Source organism: Grampus griseus (assembly GCF_964374135.1).
Source record: "Grampus griseus genome assembly, chromosome: 4".
In the NCBI taxonomy this organism is placed as follows: domain Eukaryota; kingdom Metazoa; phylum Chordata; class Mammalia; order Artiodactyla; family Delphinidae; genus Grampus; species Grampus griseus.
Genome location: NC_138997.1, coordinates 82,300,797 through 82,328,077, shown reverse-complemented (window position 1 = coordinate 82,328,077; position 27,281 = coordinate 82,300,797). Strand labels below are relative to the sequence as shown.

General features: G+C 38.7%; 1 protein-coding gene across 1 annotated transcript in view; it reads left to right on the top strand.

Annotated features, from left to right (window-relative positions):
• The window catches only part of NWD2 (NACHT and WD repeat domain containing 2), a gene marked incomplete at both ends in the record, with an annotated part of 186,828 nt that overhangs the window by 76,649 nt on the left and 82,898 nt on the right, over window positions 1-27,281 (top strand). The window contains one exon of the mRNA XM_082653949.1: window positions 21,534-21,650. Coding sequence (XP_082510075.1) covers window positions 21,534-21,650 — 117 coding nt within the window. The remainder of the gene's footprint in view (window positions 1-21,533; window positions 21,651-27,281) is intronic.

The following is a 27,281-nucleotide window of genomic DNA, read 5'->3' as shown; positions in this document are numbered from 1 at the left end:
AGAGCAGCCTACTACTGATGATATATTCAATTCAGTAAAATGCAGCACATTATGTAATTTATGGGGTACAGTGGAAACAGCATAAGTTTTTCTGTTAGAAAGACTAGGATTCAAATTCTGGGTCTGCAAATTTACCAGTCCTGTGACTCTGGGCAAATTGCTTGATTTCCCTCACAGGCAGTTGACCCCTCTGTAAAGTGAACGGGGTAGTACTTATCTTCCAGGATTGTTACAAGAATTCAATGAGATGATGCAACATGCCTGGCACTTGGAAGGCGCTTAACCAATGTTCATTTCTTTTTTTCACGTTTAAGTCTTTCTCCTGAACAAGAACCTAGTTTAATGAAATTATTCATATGCATTTTTCTTTTGCCTTTTTGAGTACAGTAAGAGACCTTTGATCAAGGCATCTGTCTGTCTGAGGGGTGTTTTGTGTCTGGTGCAGAAGGAATTTAAATGGGAAGAATATTCAAGAAATATTGTCATGCACACAAGAAAGGATTATGTAGCAAGACAAAAACCTTGGCAGTCACACTATCAGCTTGTGAGAAGATTTCTCTAAATTCCTTAAATCACATCTTTAACATATCATCTAGCACTAGCGCTCTGACCCTGGAGATCTAATATGTAGAGAAGACGGCCCAGCTCGTCAGTAAGGCAGAGCCAGGACCTACCCAATGTGGTCTCTAGGAAAATGGTGGAAGGAGACAGAGAGGGGCAGAGTTCGGGAGATCTGCTTCCCCATCCTCCTTCTTCGAGTTCTGCTTCAGAAAAGGGGAGGTGGGTTAGACGAGTGAGAACAGGTGGGTGCACGTGTAACATTAAGGGCAGCTTACCTCTGCTCTCTATTTAGGACTCTGGAAAGAGATGGCCTTACAACAATCATTCCCCTGCCCCCTACCTCTGCCAACAGACCTGGATGTGGCCACATCATGGCCATGCCAGCAAGAGACCATGAAGTTTCACTTCCAAAGCTGCCCTCAATTACTGTGTGTCACATATGCTGAATTAAGGGCCACTGTTAGTTCCCATGACAGGGAGAGGTGACCACACAAAAGGGTTAGGGTAGACAAACTGGATGGAGCGTGGGCCCAAGGCCTGGGACTTTTCAGCCCCAGGAGGGGAGGGTGGCCCTGATTGCTGCAGAGCAACACCAGGCTCTGACCAGGCTGAGAGGGAGAGGCCAATCCATGGGTTACAACTGCCCCAAGCACAGCCATGCTGCCAGCAACCAGGCGGGCAGTGGGCATCACCTGGAGACTGTGCCCTAGAAATCCATTTTTCCCCTTCAGGATATGAGGTCACCCAGGCATCATGTCAGGAAAAGAAAGAGGCTTTTGAAAGAGTCAGCAGCTTGATTCAAGAGAGAATAAGCACTTAATAAAGAGTCCTTGGAAACATGAGTTCAAACTAAGGTTGAAACTGGATAGAACAGAAGCTCATTTTACCCTGATAGCCAGAGGATAGAGACTTAGGCAGGAGACCCAAACCATTTTAGACAAAATAAAAAAACTACATTCTCTATGTATATCCAAGTTGTAGGTCAGGTGAAATTATGTGAGTCTTATATTAGCCTGACCTTACTAATAATTACTGACTAATAATTCCTTAGTCTCACACTGAAGGTCCATCATCAGTTGTGCCCTCCTGCTTTTCTTCCACTGCATCTTCACCACCGCCCTCCTGTTCTACTGAACCCAGTCTCCTTCTCTATATTCATTTTTTCCTCCTGACTGTCTGCCTGCTCAGGAATCTCAGAATGCATTTTGCCTCCTGAGTTGCCAAATAACATCATTGGCTTTATAATTGATAGGATATGTTGTGATGCCCTTGGTCTTTTCTCCACATTGTCAACTAATCACTCCTTTTCCATTGCCTATTAATCAAATGTGTGCCTCTTTCTAAAATGAAATGCATCTCCCCTCATTGAATCACATCATTTCACTCAGGCCAGCACTTCAATTTGTCTAGCTCGCTTTGCATTTTGATTCTGTCCATCAAAGCCTGGACAGACCTTACCAAGTTCCTATTCTGTAAAAAGTCTTAAAAGCATGTTACATCATCCTACTCCCATCCATGAGCCCATTTATAAAAAGGGGAAAGGAAGATTAATAGAGAAGATAAAAGGGAAGGAAATCATTATGTCATCATTGACCTTCCTTACTCCAGTTGAATTATAAATATTGGCTCAACATTTCTGCAGTGTGGAATGGCTCTTCTAGAATTCTCAGGCCTGACTTCCCAGGCCAGTATTTTTGTTCCTCCTTTACTTTGTGCACATAGGCAATTTTATATAGAGCAGTGGCATTGTGGCAAACTCCAAAATTTACTGGAGGAGCTATACTTTGCTGAACATTTAATTCCGCTAAATTGTGGCTATCAATTATGCCAACTCTGGAAATCACCCAAGAGGATTAGTCCCTCAATAAACAGAATGAGTGATCCCTATTTGCAGGTGACATTTAAGTAACCCAGTCAGGTCCAGTCACTGTGAAGTCTTTCTCAGATTCTGAACACAAGGTAGCTATTTCTTCCCATCCTCATTTTCTATTTCTTGTAGGATGGAGAGGAGACCTTATAACAAGTCTTTGCACAAAGAACATTCACTTAAGAGGTCCGCTTTGTCAGTAATTAGTTATAAACCATTGGAAAAGTAACTTAAGCCCAGTTTTCTTATCTATTAAGCAGAGTGTTTCTTCAGCCCGATCTTGTTTCCTCTCAGCTCCCGAAATGATGATGCTTTGACCTCATCTCTATATGGCAGGCCCTGTCACATTTTTGTCTTTGCAGTTCTGTCCTCTTACCCTCTCTGAAGAACAGTCTCCTATGCATGTATCCTTTAGGTCCAGACTCCTGTCTTACTTCCTCACTGATGTCTACCCCAAATCCCCAGGGCAGGTTAAGGTGCTTGGTCCCATGGGCTTCACTCATTTATTCACAGACATTTATTGAGCCTCTGCTCTGCAGAGGCCAGGTTGTGGGTGCAGTGGATACCTTAGTGTTGAAAACAAACATAATCCCTGTCCTCAGAGTTTACAGTCTCAGAGAATACAGTCATCACAACAGTGACCATGGTGGTGCTTACTGCAGAGGAAATACAGGGACCTCTGGGCATGCGTGATGGGGGTGGGGGGCGGGCCTCGTTGAACCTAGAGGCATCAGGAAGGCCTGCTGAGGAACTGATGTCTATGCTGAATGCTGAACGATGGGTAGATGGCCAGGTTAAACAGAAGAGTATTTCAGGCAGAAGGAACATATTTTCATAAGCAAATTTGGGAAGGAATTTTAGCATTAGGTAGTACTCACTGCCTGCCAGGCACTTTTTCTAAGTGCAGTATATACATTAACCTGTTTAATCTTTGCTACGAGCCTAGGAGGTAAATTCTATCTTCTACATTTTACTAGATAAGGACGCTTAGAAATACAGAAGTAAATAACTGCTAGAGATCCCACAGCTAATAAGTGGCAGAGTCAGAATTTGAACCAATGTAGTTTGGCCCCAGTGTCGGTGCTCTTAATTACTGCATCAAAAAGCCTCTTATATTCATACATTCACAAAAATTTATATAAGTGTGTACAGGTATGTAAATGTACATGTATATATGTAAATACATGTGCATATGTAAATGTGTACAAATGTGTACATGTGTAAACACGTGTACATATGTTGTACAAACGCGTGTGAGGAGTATATACACAGCTGGAGTGTGACCCATGAGAGAGAAAGTGGTATAAGGTAAGGTTGGAGAGTTAGGCAGGGACTACGTCATGGAAGATCTCAGAAATCAGGTCATAGATTCTAGATACTATCTTTGGGTGATGGGAAGCTTAAACATGGAAAGTGCTGTAAAATAATGTTAACAGCCCAGGTTCAAATCCCACCTCTGCTACTCGCTACCTGTGTGATTTTGAGCAGGTTACTTCTCTGTTCCTCAGCTTTTTCATCCATAAAATAGGGATAATATTTCTGTCTACTCATAAGTTTAAGGAGTAAATAAGTTACTCTATATAGTGTCTGGTGGAATGAAAGGAAATCCTAACACTGGCGATCAGATTTGCATTTTAACAAGAGCCCTCTGCCTGTGGTGTAGTGAATGGATTAGAAAGAGCGAGAACAGAAGCAAGGAGATGATTTGGGAAGTTGCAGCAGTGATGCAGGCCCAGGTCCACGAAGCAGATCACTCCCATACAGTGGTTGCTGAAAGCCCGCTGCCAGGAACAGAGCCAACTTTGGGTTTTTCACTCAGGCACATCATTTGTTTGTGGTCAAGTGTCCTGCCTCTGAAGGCAGTTGGTGCCTAGCTGCAGCCGGGCTGAGGTTCCTTTATACAGCGAGTCCCCAGCTCAGACTCAACCTAGATGCGCACGGCGCCTGCCTTGCAGCAGCTTCTGTCTCCAGCAACTCCTGACACCTTCTCTGTGTCCCCAAGTTCATTAAGCCTTAATAGGCAGAGGTTCTGCCTCGGTTAAGAGTTCAGTTTTCTTACCATCACGTTACAATTGTTAGGACTGTCCAGAGGCTGACTCTCCCAAGAGACAGAGGCATCAGGTCTGAGCAGTTAGTCGCCTTTATGAGGCTTCGGATGAAACATTATCCTAACTCACCCTGTTGGACCCTCTTTCTTTCTGGTGATCGTGTACAACCACTGGGGCCAACCAGTTCTTTCTGGGCTTGATTTAGGACCTGATTTTCCCAGAAATGTCTGTCTTAGTTGTGCTCCCATATATCCTAATCAGATATCTCATGACCAAGAGAATAATTGCAGGTGACCTGAAGTCGTCAGTGTTTGCAATAGTTCTAGTAAAAGTGTGGCCAAGGGTTTTTTTGTTTTGGAGTTTTTTTTCTCTTGTATCCCACGCAACTGGGGAAAGTCATTCTAACCAGAGTAAGAATTTGGTAAGTATAAACAATAACTTTTCCCTGGTAAACAGTATCTGACAAACCTAGTCTGAGGGTTAAGACTCTCTGCTCACCTTATCCTGTGAGATGAACATTCTAGTAACAGGACACAGCTACTAAGCTACATTCAAATGAGTACTGTCTGCATTCTGCACTGACCTTGAAAGTTATATCCATAGCACAAGAATGTTGTCCCTGTTCAAAATTTTCTGAACCTGCTCTGTGTTCTTTTGAATGTTTTTAGCAGTAACAGATACTTATCCCTTTTAAGAATAGATTTGATTTCTTTAGAGAGCTAAAATTCTTTTCAAAGCCATGTCTTATAAATGTAAAGGCCTGTTAAGCCTGGAGAAATACCATTTTAATAAAAACAACCTCCCAGCTATAAAGGGGTGAGAGTTTTTCAATACAAAATGAGATAATAGAAGCATGTGGGATCATCCCTGACCATTTCCTCCTACAGAGGAAATGCCCTGGGCAATGGCAGAATCATTAGAGTGAGTGTGTAGCCTCCCATAGTAATAACTTTGAGGAACAGCCTTCATCTTAGTACCATATCTGTTCAGAAACAAAATCAGTCATATTATCTCAGTAGTTACATTGTTTTGCATTCAGATAGTGTCATATAGCATGGGAAGATTGAGAAGGAAAATATTTTGGAAAATATTTAAATTTCAGAGGTTCTTTCTGAAGAAGTGATATGTGAAGCCATTACGAATTGAAATTTGACCTTTTTTTGTTACATTTTTGTAAAGCATAAGGCTATTATTTGATTCTTACAGGTTGCTTTATTATTTGTTCAATAATCTTGGTATTTAAATCATTATGTCTGATTTCAAGTGGTAAAATTTGTTAGGGCTTTTATTCGCTGGCTTTTTGTTTGCAGACCAATTCAGCACATTATTATGAGCATGATAAATTAGCTTCCCAAAGAATATTTTTAAACAAGTGAAAAAAATAAAGTCAATTACTTTCCTGAACTTTTATACTTAATGATGAAATAAGTAAAGGTGCATAAAATGTGCTATCAACAAGGTAGTATTCCAATAAATAGTAAATTAGATTCCAGTGTCTGCAGTGCCTGGACATTAGGCCAAAAGCTAAACTTAATTTTTTAAAGTGTGTAATAAATCTTGTCTTATTGAGCACTTTGGGTTCCAGCCACTTCTTGCCAGTTATTGATAATGCATTTCTGTTTGCCCGTAATGGTGTTTTGTGTTGCATAAGCTAAATGTTTCATCTATTTATTTCCTGCTTGTCTTCACGTTTGCTTGATTTTATTTTTCATCATTTTCTGCTCATAAAGACACTTGAGAAAGAACAATTTAAATATTCTCTTACTTCCAGCTTTTCTTCTTTAAACAAAGCTACTAAAGTAAGGACACATGGAGTTATAAAGACCTGGATGAAAGCAGTGGTGGCCAAACTTTAAGGAAATAACAGATGCAAAAACTATTATAAAAGGCTCCCATAGGTGTCAAATAAATCATGTGATATTTAAGCTTCTATTTAAAAACATAAGTGAAAGCCTTGTTTTGACTTTTACCCTGGTCATTTGGCTCACATATATTTAGTTAGATCTTATTGTTTAGCTCTTAATACACTAGGTGCTTGATTTAAACATTCTGTTCTTGATCTCAGTTCTTTGAGTTGGAGATGTAAGACCTGTGGAAAATCACAGTCCAAGCTAGCTGTGCAGACTATCACTGAGATACAATTCGGTTCACACATCATAAAATTTGCCCATTTAAAGTGTGCAATTCAGTGTTTTTAGTATATTCCCAGTTGTGTAAGCATTACCAAAATTAATTTTAGAACATTTTCATCACCCAAAGAAGAAATCCTCTCCCCTCTGGCTATCATTCCCTTATTGCCCTATTCCCCTCCCTCCCAGCCCTAGGCAACCACTAATCTACTTTTTGACTGTAGATTTGCCTGTTCTAGACATTTCATGTAAACGGAATCATACAAAAGATGATCTTTTGTAGCTGGCTTCTTTCACTTAGGATAGCATTTTCAAGGCTCATCCATGTTGTAACATGCATCAGTATTTCATTAATTTTTTTAAGATATTGATTGATTGATTGCTGTGTTGGGTCTTCGTTGCTGCACGCGGGCTTTCTCTGGTTGCAGCGAGCAGGGGCTGCTCTTTGTTGCAGTGCGCGGGCTTCTCGTGGTGGCTTCTCTCGTTGTGGAGCACAGGCTCTAGGCACGCGGGCTTCAGTAGTTGTGGCTCGTGGGCTCTAGAGCGCAGGCTCAGTAGTTGTGGTGCACAGGCTTAGCTGCTCCACAGCATGTGGGATCATCCCTGATCAGGGATTGAACCTGTGTCCCCTGCATTGGCAGGCAGATTCTTAACCACTGTGCCACCAGGGAAGTCCCTATTTCATTACTTTTTATTGCCAGAAAATATTCCATTGTGTGGATGTATACTACATTTTATTTATCCATTGATCACTTGATGGACAACTGGATTGTTTCCACTTCTTAGCTATTATGAATAATGCTGTTATGAACATTCATGTACAAGTTTTTGTCTAGACGTAGGTTTTCATCTGTCTTGGGTATATACCTAGAAGAATTGCTGTATCACGTAGTAACTCTGTGTTTAACCATTTGGGGAACTGCCAGACTGTTTTCCAAAGTGGCTGCACCATTTTATATTCCCACCAGCAGTGCATGAGTTTTCCAGTTGCTCCACATCCCTATCAACGCTTGTTATCAGTCTTTTTGATTATAGCCATCCTAGTGGGTATGAAGTGTTATCTTGAAGTTTTGATTTGCAATCCCCTGATGACTAACGACATTATCTTTTCATGTGATAACGCTGATTATCTTTATTGGCAATCTGTATATATTCTGTGAAGAAATGTCTACTCAGATCTTTTGTCCATTTTTAATTGGGTTATTTGTCTTATTGAGTTGTAGGAGTTCCTTATATATTCTAGATACAAATCTATTATCAAATATGATTTGTAAATATTTTCTTCCATTTTGAGGGTGCCATCTTCACTTTATTGATCTTTTGAAGCACAATTTTTTTTAATTTTGAGGAAGTCCAATTTATCTTTTTCAGTAACTTGTACTTTGCTATCATATCTAAGAAACCATTGTCAAATCCAAGGTCATAAAGATGTTTTCTATAAAAATAGTTTTGTAGTTTTAACTCTTAATTTATGTCTGTGATCTGTTTTAATTTTTATATATGGCATGAGGTAGGGATTAAACTTTGTTCTTTTGCATATAGATATCCAGTTGTCTCAATACCATTTGTTTATTTATTTCCTCATTGATTGTTTTGACACCCTTGTTGAAATGAGTTAACTGTAAGTATGAGAATTTATTTTTGGATTTTCAGTTTTATTCCATTGCCTATACTTATGCCAGTATCACACTGTCTTAATTACTGTAGCTTTGTACTAAGTTTGAAATCTGGAAGTGTGAGTCCTCCAAATTTGTTCTCCTTTTGCAAGATTATTTTGGCTGTTCTGGGTCTCTTGAATTTCCATATGAATTTTAAGATCAGCTTGTCAATTTCTGTAAGTCAGCTGGGAATTTTACAGTGATTGCATTGAATCTATAGATTTATTTGGGGAGTATTGTCATCGTAATATTTAGTCTACCAATCCATTTATAGGGGATGTTTTTCAATGGTGTTTTGCAATTTTCAAAGTGTAAATTTTGCATTTCTTTTGTTCAATTTATTCCTAAGCTTTTTATTCTTTCTGATGTTCTTTTAAATGGACTTATTTATCTTAGATTGCTCATTGCTACTATATAGAAATACAAGTGGGTTTTACATATTGATCTTGTATCCTACAACCTTGCACAACTCATTAGTTCCAACAGTTTTTTAGTGCTTCCCTTAGAATTTTCAATATACAAGATCTTGTCATCTATTAATAAAGGTGGGTCTACTTTTTCCTTTCCTATATGGATGCATTTTCTTTTTCTTGCCAAGTTGCCTAGCTGGAACCTCCAATATACTGTTGAATAAAAGTGGCAAGAGTGGATTATCTTTCTGTTGCTCCTAATCTTAGGGGGAAAGCTTTCAGTCTTCATTAAGTATGATGTTAGATGTAGTTTTATCATACATGCCCTTTATTCAGGTTGAAGAAGTTAATTTCTGTTCCTAGTTTGTTGAGTGTTTTTTTTTTTTTTTATCATGAAGGAGTGTTAGATTTTGTCATTTTTTTTTCCTGTGTATGTTGAGACATATGGTTTTTGTCCTTTATTCTGTTAATATATAGTGTCCTCCATTAGTTGATTTTCTGATGCTGAGTCAACCCTGCATTCCTGGAATAAGTCCCACCTCATTGTGTTGTATAAACCTTTTTATATGCTGCCAGGTTAGGGTTTTTAATATTTTTGATGAGGATGTTTATTTTCTTGAGATGTTGATTTGTATTTTTCTTCTGATATTTTTGTCTGGCTTTGGTACCAGGATCATACTTGTCTCATAGAATAAGTTAGGAAGTATTCTCTTGTAAGTTTTGGAAGACTGAATAATTGGTATTAATTCTTTTGTAAATGTTCCGTAGAATTCACCAGTGCATCCGTCTAGACCTAGGCTTTTTATGCAGCTTTTAAAAAATTACTATTTAATCTCTTGTTAAAAATGTCTTCACATTTTTCTATTCTGTCTTGAGTCAATTTATGTAATTTGTGTCTCTCTATGAATTTGTCCATTTCATCTAAGTGATCTAATTCATTGGCATACAGTTGTCTGTGGTATTCTCTAATAATCCTTTTATTTCTGTGAGGTTAGTAGTAATGGCCTCTTTCACCCCAGATTTTAGGAATTTGAGGTTATTTTTGTTTCTTTTGGTGAATCCAGTTTTATCCATTTTGTTGATCTCTTCAAAGAACCAATTTTTGATTTCATTCGTTTTTTTTCTCTATCATTTTTCTATTCTGTTTCATTAATTTCCATTGTAATCTATTATTTCCTTCCTTCTGCTTGCTTTGGCTTGCCCTTGATGCTTTTTCTATTGTCTTAAGTTAAATTATTGAAATCTTCATTTATAATATAGGTGTTTACAGCTCTAAGTATGGCTTTACCTACATCCCATAAATTTGCTATGTTGTATCTTCATTCTCACTCATCTCAAAGTAATTTTTAATTTCCCTTGTGATTTCTTCTTTGATTCATTGGTTATTGAGGAGTGTGTTAATTTCCATCTACTTATGAATTTTCCAAGTTTCTTTCTATTATTGATTTCTAGTATCATTGCATTGTGTTCAGAGGACATACTTTATATGATTTAGATCCACTGAAGGTTACTGATGCTTGTTTTATGATCTAACATATGTTCTCTCCTGGAGAGTGCTCTATGTGAACTTGAGAAGAATGTATATTATGTTGTTGGGTAGATTGTCCTAAGACATGTTAGAACTAGTTCATTTACAGTATTGCTACAGTCTTCCAGGATTTTGTTCTTCCCATTATTATATATTCAAGTCTCCAACTATTATAGTTAAATTGTCTATTTCTCCTTCATTTCTGTCAGTTTGTTTTTCATGTATTTTAAGGCTCTGTTCATTGCATATACATTTATAATTGTTACATCCTCCTGATGGATTGACCCTTTTATCATTATAAAATGTCCCTCTTCATCTTTATATTGTTTTAAAATTTCTTTTGTCTGATATTAGTATATATTTGTCTGATATTAGTATAGCCCCGTGAGCTTTCTTATGGTTGCTGTTTGCATGATAAATCTTTTTCCATCCTTTTTTTGAAATATTACATTTATTTTAATACAAATTCTCTTACATATATAGATTGTTTTATTGATTTTGTCTATTGTCATGCTGGTTCTACACTATAACACTTTCAATTTTTAAGTGAATTTTTAAAAATTTTTATTGTGGTATAGTTGACTTACAATGTTGTGTTAGTTTCTGCTGTACTGCAAAGTGAATCAGTTATACATACACATATATACACTCTTTTGTAGATTCGTTTCCCATGTAGGCCATTACAGAGTATTGAGTAGAGTTCCCTGTGCTATACAGTAGGTCCTTATTAGTTATTTCATATATAATAGTGTGTATATGTAAATCCCAATCTCCCAAATTATCTCTTCCCTCCCCTTACCGCCTGGTAACCATAAGTTTGTTTTCTACATCTGTAACTATATTTCTGTTTTGTAGATAAATTCATTTTTACCTGTTTTTAGATTCCACATGTGAGTGATACCATATAATATTTGTCTTTCTCTCTCACTTCACTCAGTATGACAGGCTCTAAGTCCATCCATGTTGCTGCAGATGACATTATTTTATTCTTTTTTATGGCTAATACTGCATTGTATATATGTACCACATCTTCTTTATCCATTCCTCTGTTGATGGATATTTAGGTTGCTTCCATGTCCTGGCCATTGTAAATAGTGCTGCAGTGAACATTGGGGGCGCATGTATCTTTTCAAATTATGGTTTTCTCTAGATATATGCCCAGGAGTGGGATTGCTGGATCATATGGTAGCTCTATTTTTAGTTTTTTAAGGAACCTCCATACTGTTCTCCATAGTGGCTGTACCAAATTACATTCCTACCAACAGTGCAACAGGTTTCCCTTTTCTCCACACCCTCTCTAGAATTTGTTTGTAGATTTTTTGATGATGGCCATTCTGACTGGTGTGAGATGATACATCATGGTACTTTTGATTTGCATTTCTCTAATAATTAGTGATATTGAGAATCTTTTCATGTGTTTATTGGCCGTCTGTATGTCTTTTTGGAGAAATGTCTATTTAGATCTTTAGCCCATTTTTTGATTGGGTTGTTTGCTTTTTTGATATTGAGCTGCGTGAGCTGCTTGTATATTTTAGACATTAATCCCTTGTCAGTTGCTTCATTTGCAAATATTTTCTCCCATTCTGAGGGTTGTCTTTTCTTTTTACAGTTCCCTTTACTATACAAAAGCTTTTAATTTGGTCCCATTTATTTTTGTTTTTATTTTCATTAGGAGGTGGATCAAAAAAGATCTTGCTGTGATTTATGTCAGAGTGGGGTTATTTTAAGATTTTTTTTTTGATGTGGGCCATTTTTAAAATCTTTATTGAATTTGTTACAATATTGCTTCTGTTTTATGTTTTGGTTTTTTTTGCCTGTGAGGCATGTGGGATCGTAGTTCCCCAACCAGGGATTGAACTGGCACCCTCTATGTTGGAAAATGAAGTGTTTTGTGTTTTTTTTTTAAACATCTTTATTGGGGTATAATTGCTTTACAATGGTGTGTTAGTTTCTGCTTTATAACAAAGTAAATCAGTTATACATATACATATGTTCCCATATCTCTTCCCTCTTGCGTCTCCCTCCCTCCCACCCTCCCTATCCCACCCCTCCAGGCGGTCACAAAGCACCGAGCCGATATCCCTGTGCCATGCGGCTGCTTCCCACTAGCTATCTACCTTACGTTTGTTAGTGTATATAAGTCCATGACTCTCTCTCGCCCTGTCACAGCTCACCCTTCCCCCTCCCCATATCCTCAAGTCCGTTCTCCAGTAGGTCTGTGTCTTTATTCCTGTCTTACCCCTAGGTTCTTCATGACATTTTTTTTCCTTAAATTCCGTATATATGTGATAGCATACGGTATTTGTCTTTCTGACTTACTTCACTCTGTATGACAGACTCTAGGTCTATCCACCTCATTACAAATAGCTCAATTTCATTTCTTTTTATGGCTGAGTAATATTCCATTGTATATAATTGCCACATCTTCTTTATACATTCATCCGATGATGGACACTAAGGTTGTTTCCATCTCCAGGCTATCGTAAATAGAGCTGCAATGAACATTTTGGTACATGACTCTTTTTGAATTATGGTTTTCTCAGGGTATATGCCCAGTAGTGGGATTGCTGGGTCATATGGTACTTCTATTTGTAGTTTTTTAAGGAACCTCCATACTGTTCTCCATAGTGGCTGAACTAACTCACATTCCCACCAGCAGTGCAAGAGTGTTCCTTTTCTCCACACCCTCTCCAGCATTTATTGTTTCTAGATTTTTTGATGATGGCCATTCTGACCGGTGTGAGATGATATCTCAGTGTAGTTTTAATTTGCATTTCTCTAATGATTAATGATGTTGAGCATTCTTTCATGTGTTTGTTGGCAATCTGTATATCTTCTTTGGAGAAATGTCTATTTAGGTCTTCCGCCCATTTTTGGATTGGGTTGTTCGTTTTTTTGTTATTGAGCTGCATAAGCTGCTTGTAAATTTTGGAGATTAATCCTTTGTCAGTTGCTTCATTTGCAAATATTTTCTCCCATTCTGAGGGTTGTCTTTTGGTCTTGTTTATGGTTTCCTTTGCTGTGCAAAAGCTTTGAAGTTTCATTAGGTACCATTTGTTTATTTTTGTTTTTATTTCCATTTCTCTAGGAGGTGGGTCAGAAAGGATCTTGCTGTGATTTATGTCACAGAGTGTTCTGCCTGTGTTTTCCTCTAAGAGTTTGATACTTTCTGGCCTTACATTTAGGTCTTTAATACATTTTGAGCTTATTTTTGTGTATGGTGTTAGGGAGTGATCTAATCTCATACTTTTACATATATCTGTCCAGTTTTCCCAGCACCACTTATTGAAGAGGATGTCCTTTCTCCACTGTACATTCCTGCCACCTTTATCAAAGATAAGGTGTCCTATGTGCGTGGTTTTATCTCTGGAGTTTCTATCCTGTTCCTTTGATCTATCCTTCTGTTTTTGTTCCAGTACCATACTGTCTTGATTACTGTAGCTTTGTAGTATAGTCTGAAGTCAGGGAGCCTGATTCCTCCAGCTCCGTTTTTCGTTCTCAAGATTGCTTTGGCTATTCGGGGTCTTTTGTGTTTCCATACAAATTGTGAAATTTTTTGTTCTAGTTCTGTGAAAAATGCCATTGGTAGTTTGATAGGGATTGCATTGAATCTATAGATTGCTTTGGGTAGTAGAGTCATCTTCACAATGTTGATTCTTCCAATCCAAGAACATGGTATATCTCCCCATGTATTTGTATCATCTTTAATTTCTTTCATCAGTGTCTTATAATTTTCTGCATACAGGTCTTTTGTCTCCTTAGGTAGGTTTATTCCTAGATATTTTATTCTTTTTGTTGCAGTGGTAAATGGGAGTGTTTTCTTGATTTCACTTTCAGATATTTCATCATTAGTGTATAGGAATGCCAGAGATTTCTGAGCATTAATTTTGTATCCTGCTACTTTACCAAATTCACTGATTAGCTCTAGTAGTTTTCTGGTAGCATCTTTAGGATTCTCTATGTATAGGATCATGTCATCTGCAAACATGATCAAAGTGACAGCTTTACTTCTTCTTTTCCAATTTGGATTCCTTTTATTTCCTTTTCTTCTCTGATTGCTGTGGCTAAAACTTCCAAAACTATGTTGAATAAGAGTGGTGAGAGTGGGTGGCCTTGTCTTGTTCCTGATGTTCCTGATCTTACTGGAAATGCTTTCAGTTTTTCACCATTGAGGATGATGTTGGCTGTGGGCTTGTCATATATGGCCTTTATTATGTTGAGGAAAGTTCCCTCTATGCCTACTTCCTGCAGGGTTTTTATCATAAATGGGTTGAATTTTGTCGAAAGCTTTCTCTGCCTCTATTGAGATGATCATATGGTTTTTCTCCTTCAATTTGTTAATATGGTGTATCACATTGATTGATTTGCGTATATTGAAGAATCCTTGCATTCCTGGAATAAACCCCACTTGATCATGGTGTATGATCCTTTTAATGTGCTGTTGGATTCTGTTTGCTAGTATTTTGTTGAGGATTTTTGCATCTATGTTCATCAGTGATATTGGCCTGTAGTTTTCTTTGTGACATCCTTGTCTGGTTTTAGTATCAAGGTGACGGTGGCCTCGTAGAAGCATTTGGGAGTGTTCCTCCCTCTGCTATATCTTGGAAGAGTTTGAGAAGGACAGGTGTTAGCTCTTCTCTAAATGTTTGAGAGAATTCGCCTGTGAAGCCATCTGGTCCTGGGCTTTTGTTTGTTGGAAGATTTTTAATCAGAGTTTCAATTTCAGTGCTTGTGATTGGTCTGTTCATATTTTCTATTTCTTCCTGGTTCAGTCTTGGCAGGTTGTGCATTTCTAAGAATTTGTCCATTTCTTCCAGATTGTCCATTTTATTGGCATAGCGTTGCTTGTAGTAATCTCTCATGATCTTTTTGTATTTCTGCACTGTCAGTTGTTACTTCTCCTTTTTCATTTCTAATTCTATTGATTTGAGTCTTCTCCCTTTTTTTCTTGATGCATATAGCTAATGGTTTATCAATTTTGTTTATCTTCTCAAAAAACCAGCTTTTAGTTTTATTGATCTTTGCTATCATTTCCTTCATTTCTTTTTCATTTATTTCTGATCTGATTTTTATGATTTCTTTCCTTCTGCTAGCTTTGGGGTTTTTTTTTTGTTCTCCTTTCTCTAATTGCTTTAGGTGCAAGGTTAGGTTGTTTATTCGAGATGTTTCCTGCTTCTTAAGGTGGGCTTGTATTGCTATAAACTTCCCACTTAGAACTGCTTTTGCTGCATCCCATAGATTTTGGGTCATCGTGTCTCCATTGTCATTTGTTTCTAGGTATTTTTTGATTTCCTCTTTGATTTCTTCAGTGATCACTTCATTATTAAGTAGTGTATTGTTTAGCCTCCATGTGTTTGTATTTTTACAGATCTTTTCCTGTAATTGATATCTAGTCTCATGGCATTGTGGTCAGAAAAGATAGTTGATAGTTTCAATTTTCTTAAATTTACCAAGGCTTGATTTGTGACCCAAGATATGATCTATCCTGGAGAATGTTCCATGAGCACTTGAGAAAAATGTGTATTCTGTTGTTTTTGGATGGAGTGTCCAATAAATATCAATTAAGTCCATCTTGTTTAATGTATCATTTAAAGCTTGTGTTTCCTTATTTATTTTCATTTTGGATGATCTGTCCATGGGTGAAAGTGGGTTGTTAAAGTCCCCTACTATGAATGTGTTACTGTCTATTTTCCCTTTTATGGCTGTTAGTTTTTGCCTTATGTATTGAGGTGCTCCTATGTTGGGTGCATAAATATTTACAATTGTTATATCTTCTTCTTGGATCGATCCCTTGATCATTATGTAGTGTCCTTCTTTGTCTCTTCTAATAGTCTTTATTTTAAAGTCTATTTTGTCTGATATGAGAATTGCTACTCCAGCTTGCTTTTGATTTCCGTTTACATGAAATATCTGTTTCCATCCCCTTACTTTCAGTCTGTATGTGTCTCTAGGTCTGAAGTGGGTCTCTTGTAGACAGCATATATAAGGGTCTTGTTTTGGTATCCATTCAGCCAGTCTGTGTCTTTTGGTGGGACCATTTAGTCCATTTACATTTAAGGTAATTATCGATATGTATGTTCCTATTCCCATTTTCTAAATTGTTTTTGGTTCGTTATTATAGGTCTTTTCCTTCTCTTGTGTTTCTTGCCTAGAGAAGTTCCTTTAGCATTTGTTGTAAAGCTGGTTTGGTGGTGCTGAAGTCTCTCAGCTTTTGCTTGTCTGTAAAGGTTTTAATTTCTCCATCAAATCTGAATGAGATCATTGCTGGGTAGAGTAATCTTGGTTGTAGGTTTTTCTCCTTCATCACTTTAAATATGTCCTGCCTGTCCCTTCTGACTTGCAGAGTTTCTGCTGAAAGATCAGCTGTTAACCTTATGGGGATTCCCTTGTGTGTTATTTGTTGTTTTTCCCTTGCTGCTTTTAATATGCTTTCTTTGTATTTAATTTTTGACAGTTTGATTCATATGTGTCTTGGCATATTTCTCCTTGGATTTATCCTGTATGGGCCTCTCTGTGCTTCCTGGACTTAATTAACTATTTCCTTTCCCATATTAGGGAAGTTTATGACTATAATCTCTTCAAATATTTTCTCAGTCCCTTTCTTTTTCTCTTCTTCTTCTGGAACCCCTATAATTTGAATGTTGGTGCGTTTAATGTTGTCCCAGAGGTCTCTAAGACTGTCCTCAGTTTTCTTTCTTTATGCTGCTCTGCAGTAGTTATTTCCACTATTTTATCTTCCAGGTCACTTATCCGTTCTTCTGCCTCAGTTATTCTGCTATTGATCCCATCTAGAGTACTTTTAATTTCATTTATTGTGTTGTTCATTGTTGTTTCATCTTTATTTCTTCTAGGTCCTTTTAAAATGTTTCTTGCATTTTGTCCATTCTAGTTCCAAGATTTTGGATCATCCTTACTATCATTATTCTGAATTCTTTTTCAGGTAGACTGCCTATTTCCTCTTCATTTGTTAGGTTTGGTGCATTTTTATCTTGCTCCTTTATCTGCTGTGTGTTTTTCTGTCTTCTCATTTTGCTTATCTTACTGTGTTTGGGGTCTCCTTTTTGCAGGCTGCAGGTTCGTAGTTCCTGCTGTTTTTGACATCTGTCTCCAGTGGCTAAGGTTGGTTCAGTGGGTTGTGTAGGCTTCCTGGTGGAGGGGACTAGTGCCTGTGTTGTGGTGGATGAGGCTGGATCTTGTCTCTCTAGTGGGCAGGTTCACGTCTGGTGGTGTGTTTTGGGGTGGCTGTGGACTTATTATGATGTTAGGCAGTGGGTGCTAATGGGTGGGATTGTGTTCCTGTTTTGCTAGTTGTTTGGCATAGGTTGTCCAGCACTGTAGCTTGCTGGTCATTGAGTGAAGCTGGGTGCTGGTGTTAAGATGGAGGTCTCTGGGAGATTTTCGCTGTTTGATATTATGTGGAGCTGGGAGGTCTCTTGTTGACCAGTGTCCTGAAGTTGGCTCTCCTACCTCAGAGGCAGAGCCCTGACTCCTGGCTGGAGCACCAAGAGCTTTTCATCCACATGGCTCACAATAAAAGGGAGAAAAAGTAGAGATAATTAGTAAAAGTATGAAGAAAAAGAAAGAAAGAAAGAAAGGAGGGAAGGAAGGAAGGAAGGAAGGAAGAAAGAAAGAAGCAAAGAAGGAAAGAAGGCAAGAAAGGAAGGAGGAAGGAAGGAAGGAGGGAAGGTAGGAAGGAAAGGAGAAAGAAAGAAGATACAGTAAAATAAAGTATAATAAAGTTATTGAATTAAAAAAATTTAGAAAAAAAAGGATGGATAGAACCTTAGGACAAATTTTGGAAGCAAAGCTATACAGACAAAATCTCACACAGAAGCATCCACATACACCCTCACAAAAAGAGGTAAAGGGGAAAAAATCATAAATCTTGCTTTCAGAGACCACCTCCTCAATTTGGGATGATTCGTTGTCTAAAGGAGAGAAGGAAGGAAGGAAGGAAAGAAAGAAAAGTATAATAAAGTTATTAAAATTAATTATTAAGAAAAAAATTTTAAAAAAACCATGGATGGATAGAACCCTAGGACAAATGGTGGAAGCAAAGCTATACTGACAAGATCTCACACAGAAGCATACACATACACATTCAGAAAAAGAGGAAAAGGGGAAAAAAATCATAGCTCTTGCTCTCCTTCTCGATGATTCGTTGTCTATTCAGGTATTCCACAGATGCAGGGTACATCAAGTTGACTGTGGAGCTTTAATCCGCTGCTTCTGAGGCTGCTGGGAGAGATTTCCCTTTCTCTTCTTTGTTCTCACAGCTCACAGGGGCTCAGCTTTGGATTTGGCCCTGCCTCTGCGTGTAGGTCGCTGGAGGGCGTCTGTTTTTTGCTCAGACAGGACGGGGTTAAAGGAGCGGCTGATTCAGGGGCTCTGGCGCACTCAGGCTGGGGGGAAGGAGGGGCACAGAGTGCGGGGCGGGCCTGTGGCGGAAGAGGCCGGCGTGATGTTGCACCAGCCTGAGGCCCGCCGTGCGTTCTCCCGGGGAAGTTGTCCCTGGATCCTGGGAACCTGGTAGTGGCGGGCTGCACAGGCTCCCCGGAAGAGGGGTGTGGAGAGTGACCTGTGCTCGCACAGAGGCCCCTTGGTGGCGGCAGCAGCAGCCTTAGCGTCTCCCGCCCGTCCCTGGGGTCCGTGCTTTTAGCCACTGCTCGCGCCCGTCTCTGGGGTCCGCGCTTTTAGCCGTGGCTCGCGCCCGTCTCTGGAGTTCCTTTAAGCAGCGCTCTTAAACCCCTCTCCTCGCGCACCAGGAAACAAAGAGGGAAGAAAAAGTCTCTTGCTACCCAGGTACGTGGGGAGTTTCTTGCCTTTTGGGAGGTCTGAGGTCTTCTGCCAGCCTTCAGTAGGTGTTCTGTAGGAGTTGTTCCACGTGTAGATGTATTTCTGGTGTATCTGTGGGGAGGAAGGTGATCTCCGCGTCTTACTCTTCCGCCATCTTCTGCTCCAGCCGGAAGACGAAGTCTTAACCACTGGACTGCCAGGGAAGTCCGCCAAAGAGTGTTCTTCCTGTGTTTTCCTCTAATAGTTTTATAGGATCTGGCCTTACATTTAGGTCTTTAAGCCATTTTGAGTTTATTTTTGTGTATGGTGTTAGGGAGTGTTCTAATTTCATTCGTTTACAGGTAGCTGTCCAGTTTTCCCAGTGCCACTTATTGAAGAGACTGTCTTTTCTCCATTGTATATTCTTGCCTCCTTTGTCATTTTTTCCATCCTTTTAACCTTTTTGAATCTAAAGTGTACTCCTGTAGAAGTATATAGTTGGATCTTGTTTTTATCTAGTCTTATCTAGTCTGACAGTCTCTCTGTTTGGACTTTTTAAACCATTCACACTTAATGGTATTGACATAGTTAGATTTACTTCTGCCCTTTTACTTTTGTTCTATATGTCTGTCATTTCTGTTCCTCTATTCCTCTTTTACTTCTTTGCTTTGTGATATGTGAATATTTTCTAGTTTAACATTTCAGTTCCTTATAGTGAAAAAATCATTCATTTCTGAGTTATTTTCTTTGTAGTTATTTTAAGGCATATACATCTTAGTATAAATCATAGGTAGATTCTGATAATTCCAGTGAGCTATAGAAAGACTACTCCCATATAGCTCTATCCTTTTCTCGCTTTTGTGCTATTATTATTATATATGCAACATCTAATAAGTTACAGTGACATAATTATTACTTTATATATAATTTTATGTCACAGAAGATGTGAGAGGAATAGCAGTTGTATATTTATAGCTTTTGTTACATTAACTTTCATTTTTACCATTTCTGTTTCTCATTTATTCTAAATCCTACCTTTCCTCAGATATCAAACAGTATCAGCCACAAGGACGGGGACCAGGTTTTGTGTATGGTTGTCAGTTTGTGCATGACACAACTAAGTTACCATTCACATTGCAGATTTGTTTGAGAGTTTATTGGCAGATGGCCAAAAATGGACTTGTTCTAGTAATTTCAGTATATGAAGTTCAGTAAATTACAGTTCTGTCCAATTAAACTTCCTGTGATGGTGAAGTATTCTATATCTGCATTTTCCAACATGGGAATCAGTAATCACATGTGACTATTGAGCACTTGAACTGAATTTTAAATTTTAATTTATATTTAGTTTTAGATAACCACAGCTAAGGGCTCTCATAGTGGACAGTCAAGTTATAGTCTCAGATGTCCCTCTTTCTTAATATTGTGATTAAACCTTGTAAAGTAGATTAAAAGAAAGAACCCCAAAATCAGTGCTGATAGTTTCATATGTTATAAAACTCATGGACTGAGCCACGGGAATATTTTTTTAAAGAAGTTGTTATATATCTGTCAGCCATCTAAAAACTCAAATGCAGATAGACAAAGATTTGATACAAACACACTTGTGTGGGGCATTGGCCAGGAGATGGAAAGTATACAGAGCACTTGGGGCACAGTGGGGGACCCCACGCTCTGTGCCTACATCTCACTGAATGCCATGCAAACAGCCAGTAAGGAGGAGAGGTTGTTTTTTCTGCTTGTGGGAAATAAAGGAAAAGAAGAAATCTTCAAAGCTACAATTAGAAACATTTAGCTTATGCAGACAGCAATTGAGTAAAAGGAATGAAACCCATTCTGCTCTCCATAGCAAATTTTTCAAAGAGTGTACTTGTAAAAGCTTTTTACAGACTCTTTCCTCATCGTCTTTGAAGTAAGGAGATAGAGGATCCTATTATCTTCACTTCTCAGTGAGGCATACCTTTCATTGTTTTCCATACATGTTTTTTCAGATATGTATTAATGAAAGCTAAGCTGCTTAGAGATAAGATATAAACAAAATGTCTCTGTGGGATAACAGGTTTCTTTTTCTATTTTTATTTTTTACAGAAATGTAGCTATTTAACTTTGGGTCAGTATATGTCAATGCCCATTATGGTTTTCCCTTCTCATATTGAGACATAACAGTAAAATTATACACTGTTATTTGTCTCCGATAATGTAGTAACTATATCCCAGCTGCTTTCAGACTTCTGAAATCCTGTTACCATTTCAATATAATGAAAGCCTGAATTGCAAAGCCTCTGATATTTAACATTTCATTTTCTCTGGGGCCATGTCAACAGTATAATCAGGAACAAAAAAAAAATTATAGTGTTCATCCCCAAACCATCATGGGATTTAAAAAAAATACCTCTTTAGATTGATCTTAAAAATCATTTTCCCTCTGCAAGGGAAAACATGCTGCAAAGAGAAAAGTTGGAAGTCACATTAGCTTAATATTGTGAATATAAAAGCCTACACATCAATTGATTTTTCACACAGGTGAATTAACGCTGCCTCCTCCATTGGTCCCCAGGTCATAGATCTGTACTGGGGAATTGATGAAGATGAATGGGACAGCCCTGAGCTCCAGAAGACCCGCATGAAGCTCCTGGAGGATTGTTTGAAAACTTCTGCAGGTCCATGTTTTGTTGTGGGTATAAAAAAAACTTAATGCTTTCTATTGTAGATGAATGTGAGAATTCTTGATTTGTGATTCTTAAGGGGCTTTTAATGGGGAAAGAAACCTTGCTTTTCTGTATTTAAAATTCTTAAACTGTCTCCTTGCCCTCAATGTGTGAGGACAAAATCCTCCCCTTTCCATAAGAAGCACTGCAAATTAACAGTGAATAATTTGAAGTGGTAATCAAAGGATTGACTTGGGGTTGACAACAATTTCCACAACACCTTGTGATCAGCAGTAAGGCTTACTGTGTTAGTCCTCCAATAATTATCCTAATTTTCCTTATATTTTATCATGTAGTATTCTATCCTAGTATCTGTTTCTCAACATTAGAATTTCTGGCATATTTTTTTAAATACTGTGGCAGAAACATTGTTAAAGTAAACCAAATATATGGTCTCAGATCTGCCAATAGGAATTGATACCCTCTGGAAAAAATTTGTTTTTGCAGTGATTTTCAGCTAGAGATGTTGAACAGGAATATTATTATTATTTTCTAAAGAATATCCACTCCTCTGTGTAAACACAGTGGTGGTAAGAAGGTCACTCTTTGGTGGTGATGTGCAAAATCACTGCCTCAGTTTAGCTGAAGAGAAAGACCTTATCCTAAATCCAAACAGCTCCTACCAATTGATAGGGAAGTTGGCCCTTTCGACACAGGATGTTCTGAGGCTGACGGATGACTGTTAAAATTACTATGATATGAAAATGTCATATCTTATATTTAAATGCTAGGTTCAGTGTATCAATAAAAGTTTTTAATATTTATTTGCATGTCCATCTATATTCAACTCCACATAAGATGTAAAGTACATAAAGTTTCTATAATATTTTTAGTATGTGGATAAATTATTCATTTATCAACCAACTACTTACTGAATGCTGTTCTGTGCCAGGGGCTGCTCTTAGTGCTGGGGCAAGTTGACCCATATGAAATGGTCATTTTTTTAGGCCAGTTTCTTATGATTTAATGTTAGAATTGAACTAAAAGGTAAGACTTTCTACCCTCATGGAGCTTGTGTCATTATGTGGGGCTAAGAGGAGAGGGCAGGCAAAAATCAAAGAAATAAGTAAAATAAACAATAATCAGTTGGTGACAAGAGCAGTGGAGAAAAATACAAAAAGGAAGGAGGAAAGGGAAGAGTAGCGAGGGGAGAGACTTCTAATTTTCCATAGAGTAGATGGAGAAGCTCTCACTGATAAGGTGACTAAGGAGGGGAGACAGGAGGAGGGACAGGGAAGAACCGACTGGATATTCCAGCTCAGAGCTTTCCAGAGAGAGGAGTGGGGAACATGCTTGGCAGGTTTAGGGAACAGGAAGTAGGTGGGTGTGCCTCAAGCAGTGTGAGCAGAAAGGGAGAGTGTGGGACTGGAGGCCACAGCATGGGGTTTGCCATCTTGAAGTTGGCTGTAAAGATTTTACTTGCACTTTGACATGAGAAGCAGAGTGCGTTGAGGAGAGGACTGAAGAGATCTGACTCATTTTAAAGCCTACAGCTGCTGGTGGTCAGACAGAGGGCAGAGCATGAAGAAACCCATTAGAAAGCTAATGCAATATGCAAAACAAGAAGAATACATGGTTGGAGGCGGGTTGAAGAATGGACATCTAAAAACAGTGTCTTGTAGTCTAAACAGACTGCAGAAAGTCCTGAAATCCATACAGATATACAAAGAGCTAGTAGTGGAAGAGGAATTAAGACTTTTTCCCTGAGTCTGAGGATAGAACTAGACCAGTGGGTGGAAATTACAAGGAGACAGAGTTTTTGCTCCAGGTGAAGATGATAGAGTCTATAGCGTCCTCTCAGGTTTTGGGGTCACAGATAGCTGGGTATGACTGACGTTTCACAGCTGTGGGACACTGGAAGAACTTCTTTACCATTCTAAGTCTTGGCTTCCTTCTATAAAACGGAGATAATAGTTACTTGCCTCCTGAGGTCTTTCTGGGGATGAAATGAATTTACAGGACACTTTTACTTATTTGTTGTTGTAATCATTATTTCTCAAAACTGTCTATATTATGGGTGATGCACTCATTACAAAGTTTTCATCAAACTAGAGAATACAAATCACTCTGGCAGAGGTGCTGTAGGAGAGATTCAAACTTTGGAAGACAAGTTAGACCGGATTCCATCATGCTTAGAAAGCCAGATTTAGGAAGCATAAAGAGCTATGTGTATGTCCTGGGGCATCTCTGTTGCTATGATCTCCATAGCTTTATACTGATCCAGCCTCAGAAATTCAGGAATGAGAGAGACATTCTCCTTTTATCACCCTGTAGTGTGTCATACCCAAACTAAAATTAGTCATGGCCATTAATCCCTATAATTTACTGGTAGGGGAATGAATAAAGACTTGCCAAGTTCATGCAGGCTCTGAGAGTAAAGGTTAAGTGATAGAACATCAGTAACCACTGAGCTTAAACAAATCATTTATCCCTCCTTCTCTTCCCTGTTACACGTTGAAACTCGAGGCAACCACGATAAAACCCTGTGGACAGAGTCAGGATTATTCACGCCAGTGATCCTAAATCACGGAAGGTTTATTTCACTGCTTATAGGAGAAAGCACACCTCTCATGGCCTTTCCTGTTGTAACTATGGTAACAGCGGGCATATGTGTGTCGCTTTTAAGCTCCGGTTTCCTTGCACACTGCTCCCTTGTGACATTTCTACAAGTCATGATGACCCCCTGGGCTGCAAAGCATGGCATATTACTTCCCCTAATGCTGAAGTGTTTGGCAAGAAAATTCACCATTGCTGAATGAAAAAAATGTTTTTATATCTTCAAAGCCTTCACAGATATTAGCCCTTATGTTAGTTACTAATTCAGTACCAAACAAAGCTTTCATTTTAAGTACCCAGGGGATTGAAGTCCAAAGGGAAACATAAGCGTTGTATGCACATGGCTCTTTTCAACTTCATTTCCTAAAAGTTGTCCTTTGAGATATGGCCTGAGGTCCTAGAGACATGCAGGCTGTACCTGCTAATCCCAGACAATTCTTTGTACGCATGCTTTTGGTCAAAAGGATAGAGTGATAGAGTAAGGTACCTGGACACGTGTCCAGTTTCACGCTCAGGATTAACTTGGGAGATGTATCACACAGAAATACATCATCTCTACTGAGGAAGAATAGCATTTGTAGACATGTGTTTAGAGGAAGCCTCAGACAGTGGGAAAAACACAGAATTTTTAGTTTACAACTGGAGTTAGAGCCCTAGTTCTGACAAGGCAGCTCACCAACCTCACCACACTTTAATTCTCACATCCATAAAATGGGAAAAAATAACAGTAAACTAAATGTTGAAGAAATATCAAAGGTTTGTTGTGGAAACCAAATGTGATGATGTATGTGAGAGTTTTTTATAAACTATAAAGGGCTACACAACCATTAGTTATTATTAAATTGTGATTTCAGTTATTTTCAAATGAGAAATGTTTTTATTCATACTGGGCATTTATGTGGCACTGGAAAATTTTCCCTTTGAGAATGTTGATGATAGCCTCAATGTAGAAAGTGTTAAGTCTTGATTCAGACAAATATTAAAGGGTTTTTTAGTTCATTCATTCATTCATGGCTGTGTTGGGTCTTCATGGCTGTGTGCGGGCTTTCTTTAGTTGCGGAGAGCAGGGGCTACTCTTTTATTGTGGTGCGCAGGCTTCTCATTGCAGTGGCTTCTCTTGTTGCAGAGCATGGGCTCTAGGCACGCGGGCTTCAGTAGTTGTGGCACATGGGCTTAGTTGCTCCATCTCATGTGGGATCTTCCCGGACCAGGGCTTGAACCCATATCCCCTGCATTGGCAGGCGGATTCTTAACCACTGCGCCACCAGGGAAGCCCTGGGTTCATTCTTAACATTGTCATATGTAGAGCATATACATTAATTTGCTGAAATTTACTTAGTAAGACCTTAATCTGCTCCCAAGGAGGGTTTTTGACCAGGATTGCAGTAAACAGGGAGACAGCTTACAGTTGAGTCCAAACTCACTATCTGTTTCTCCTTTTAAGTGCAGAGAATTGCCTCAGCCTTCGCAAAGTGTGGAAACTTTAGCAGTTTGTCCCACCCACTTAGTTCATAAACAATGCTTATGAAGGGGAGAAGAATTTGCCTGTTGGAGAGAGCAGATTCCAGGTACATGCTACCTATACCATCCCCATTTCTCTTCACAGTGTGCATTTATGGGGAGAGGGGAATTTTCTTCTTGTCATCCCTCCATATTTGGAGTACCGCCGGAGAATTGCTTGGGGAGTTTGGGCATTGACTCTGGACCTTGAGCAAAGGCCCATCTCTTGGCAGAAGTTGATAAAAGCAAGTGCTCTGCTGGCTTGAAGAACTGGAGTTTGAAAAGCTTAGATAACTTTAGTGAAGCTGCCCCAAATGTGTGGGTGCTCTGGGGGGTGCAGACAGCATCTCATTACATTCCCTCAATCCATAGTCTGGATGATGTGAAGATTTACTGAGGAAAAGGTAGCGGCAGCTTATTCTAAGTGAGCCAGTCTAGGCCCATGCATCCAGTAAAAAGAGTGCCAGTTAGAGACAGGTAAGAGGAGATTCCATGACTTCACATTCAGAGTCAGGACAAAGAAAATGCTGTCTGTGGTATTGTTCATTGCTTTGTCGGTTGCTAGGAGTCTCAAGAAGCCAAAGCCCATGTAGCATTCTCATTGGGGTTACCAGATTGCACAGATATAATATGTTGGCATTGGAGAGAAAAACATCCAAGGCCAAAAGAATGGAACTATTGCCATCATAGATGCTGAAGCAGCCTCCCCACCCAGCCCCCAACAACACACACACTGCCATCAGTGGCACGGGACCAAGAAAGAACGGGCTATGCTCTTGCCTACCACAGGCAGCTTCGGGCAGGCGCTCTTAAAACCAGTATGCACAAAGGGAGAAGATGGAAGCTAGAGGGCTAGATTTTTAAACCAGAAACATGAAAACGTAGGAGTTAGACTGCAAAATCTATTATTCAGCAAGTTTAAGTTTTTCCACTAGCCAGAAGAGTAAAGACAAAGCCAGGGCTGTTATTGGTAAAAATTAAACCATTCCGTATTTGTACATCACTGAGTGACAGTAGTGAACTAAACCTACAGGATATAGATCAGCTCATCATCACCTTCACAGTTAAATTATGCCCACTTGATGGTTCAAGTTTAGTTTCTTACTTTAAATAATTTTAAGAAAATCATACTGTGAGAGTTCTTAAATCATTGAATTTGAAGAAAATTAGGGTTTTTATAAAAGTTTAGCTTTGGAAAATAGTTCATTTTATCCACATTTCAACTTATGATTGACTTACCGTTTTAGGTACACTAAATAAAATACACATGAAAAATTAAAACAAGTGCTTAGTTTGTACTTTAGCAACATGTACAGGTTTTTCTTGACTTCGTTCTCAAATTTATAAGTACAGATTTACTAAAATATAGTACTAAAATGGGAACAGATTTAAACTAGAAAATCATCTAAATTAAAGAATCTAGACATTTTTTAAAGTCCTTTTTTTTTTGGTACACGGTCCTCTCACTGTTGTGGCCTCTCCCGTTGTGGAGCACAGGCTCCAGACGCACAGGCTCAGCGACCATGGCTCACGGGCCCAGC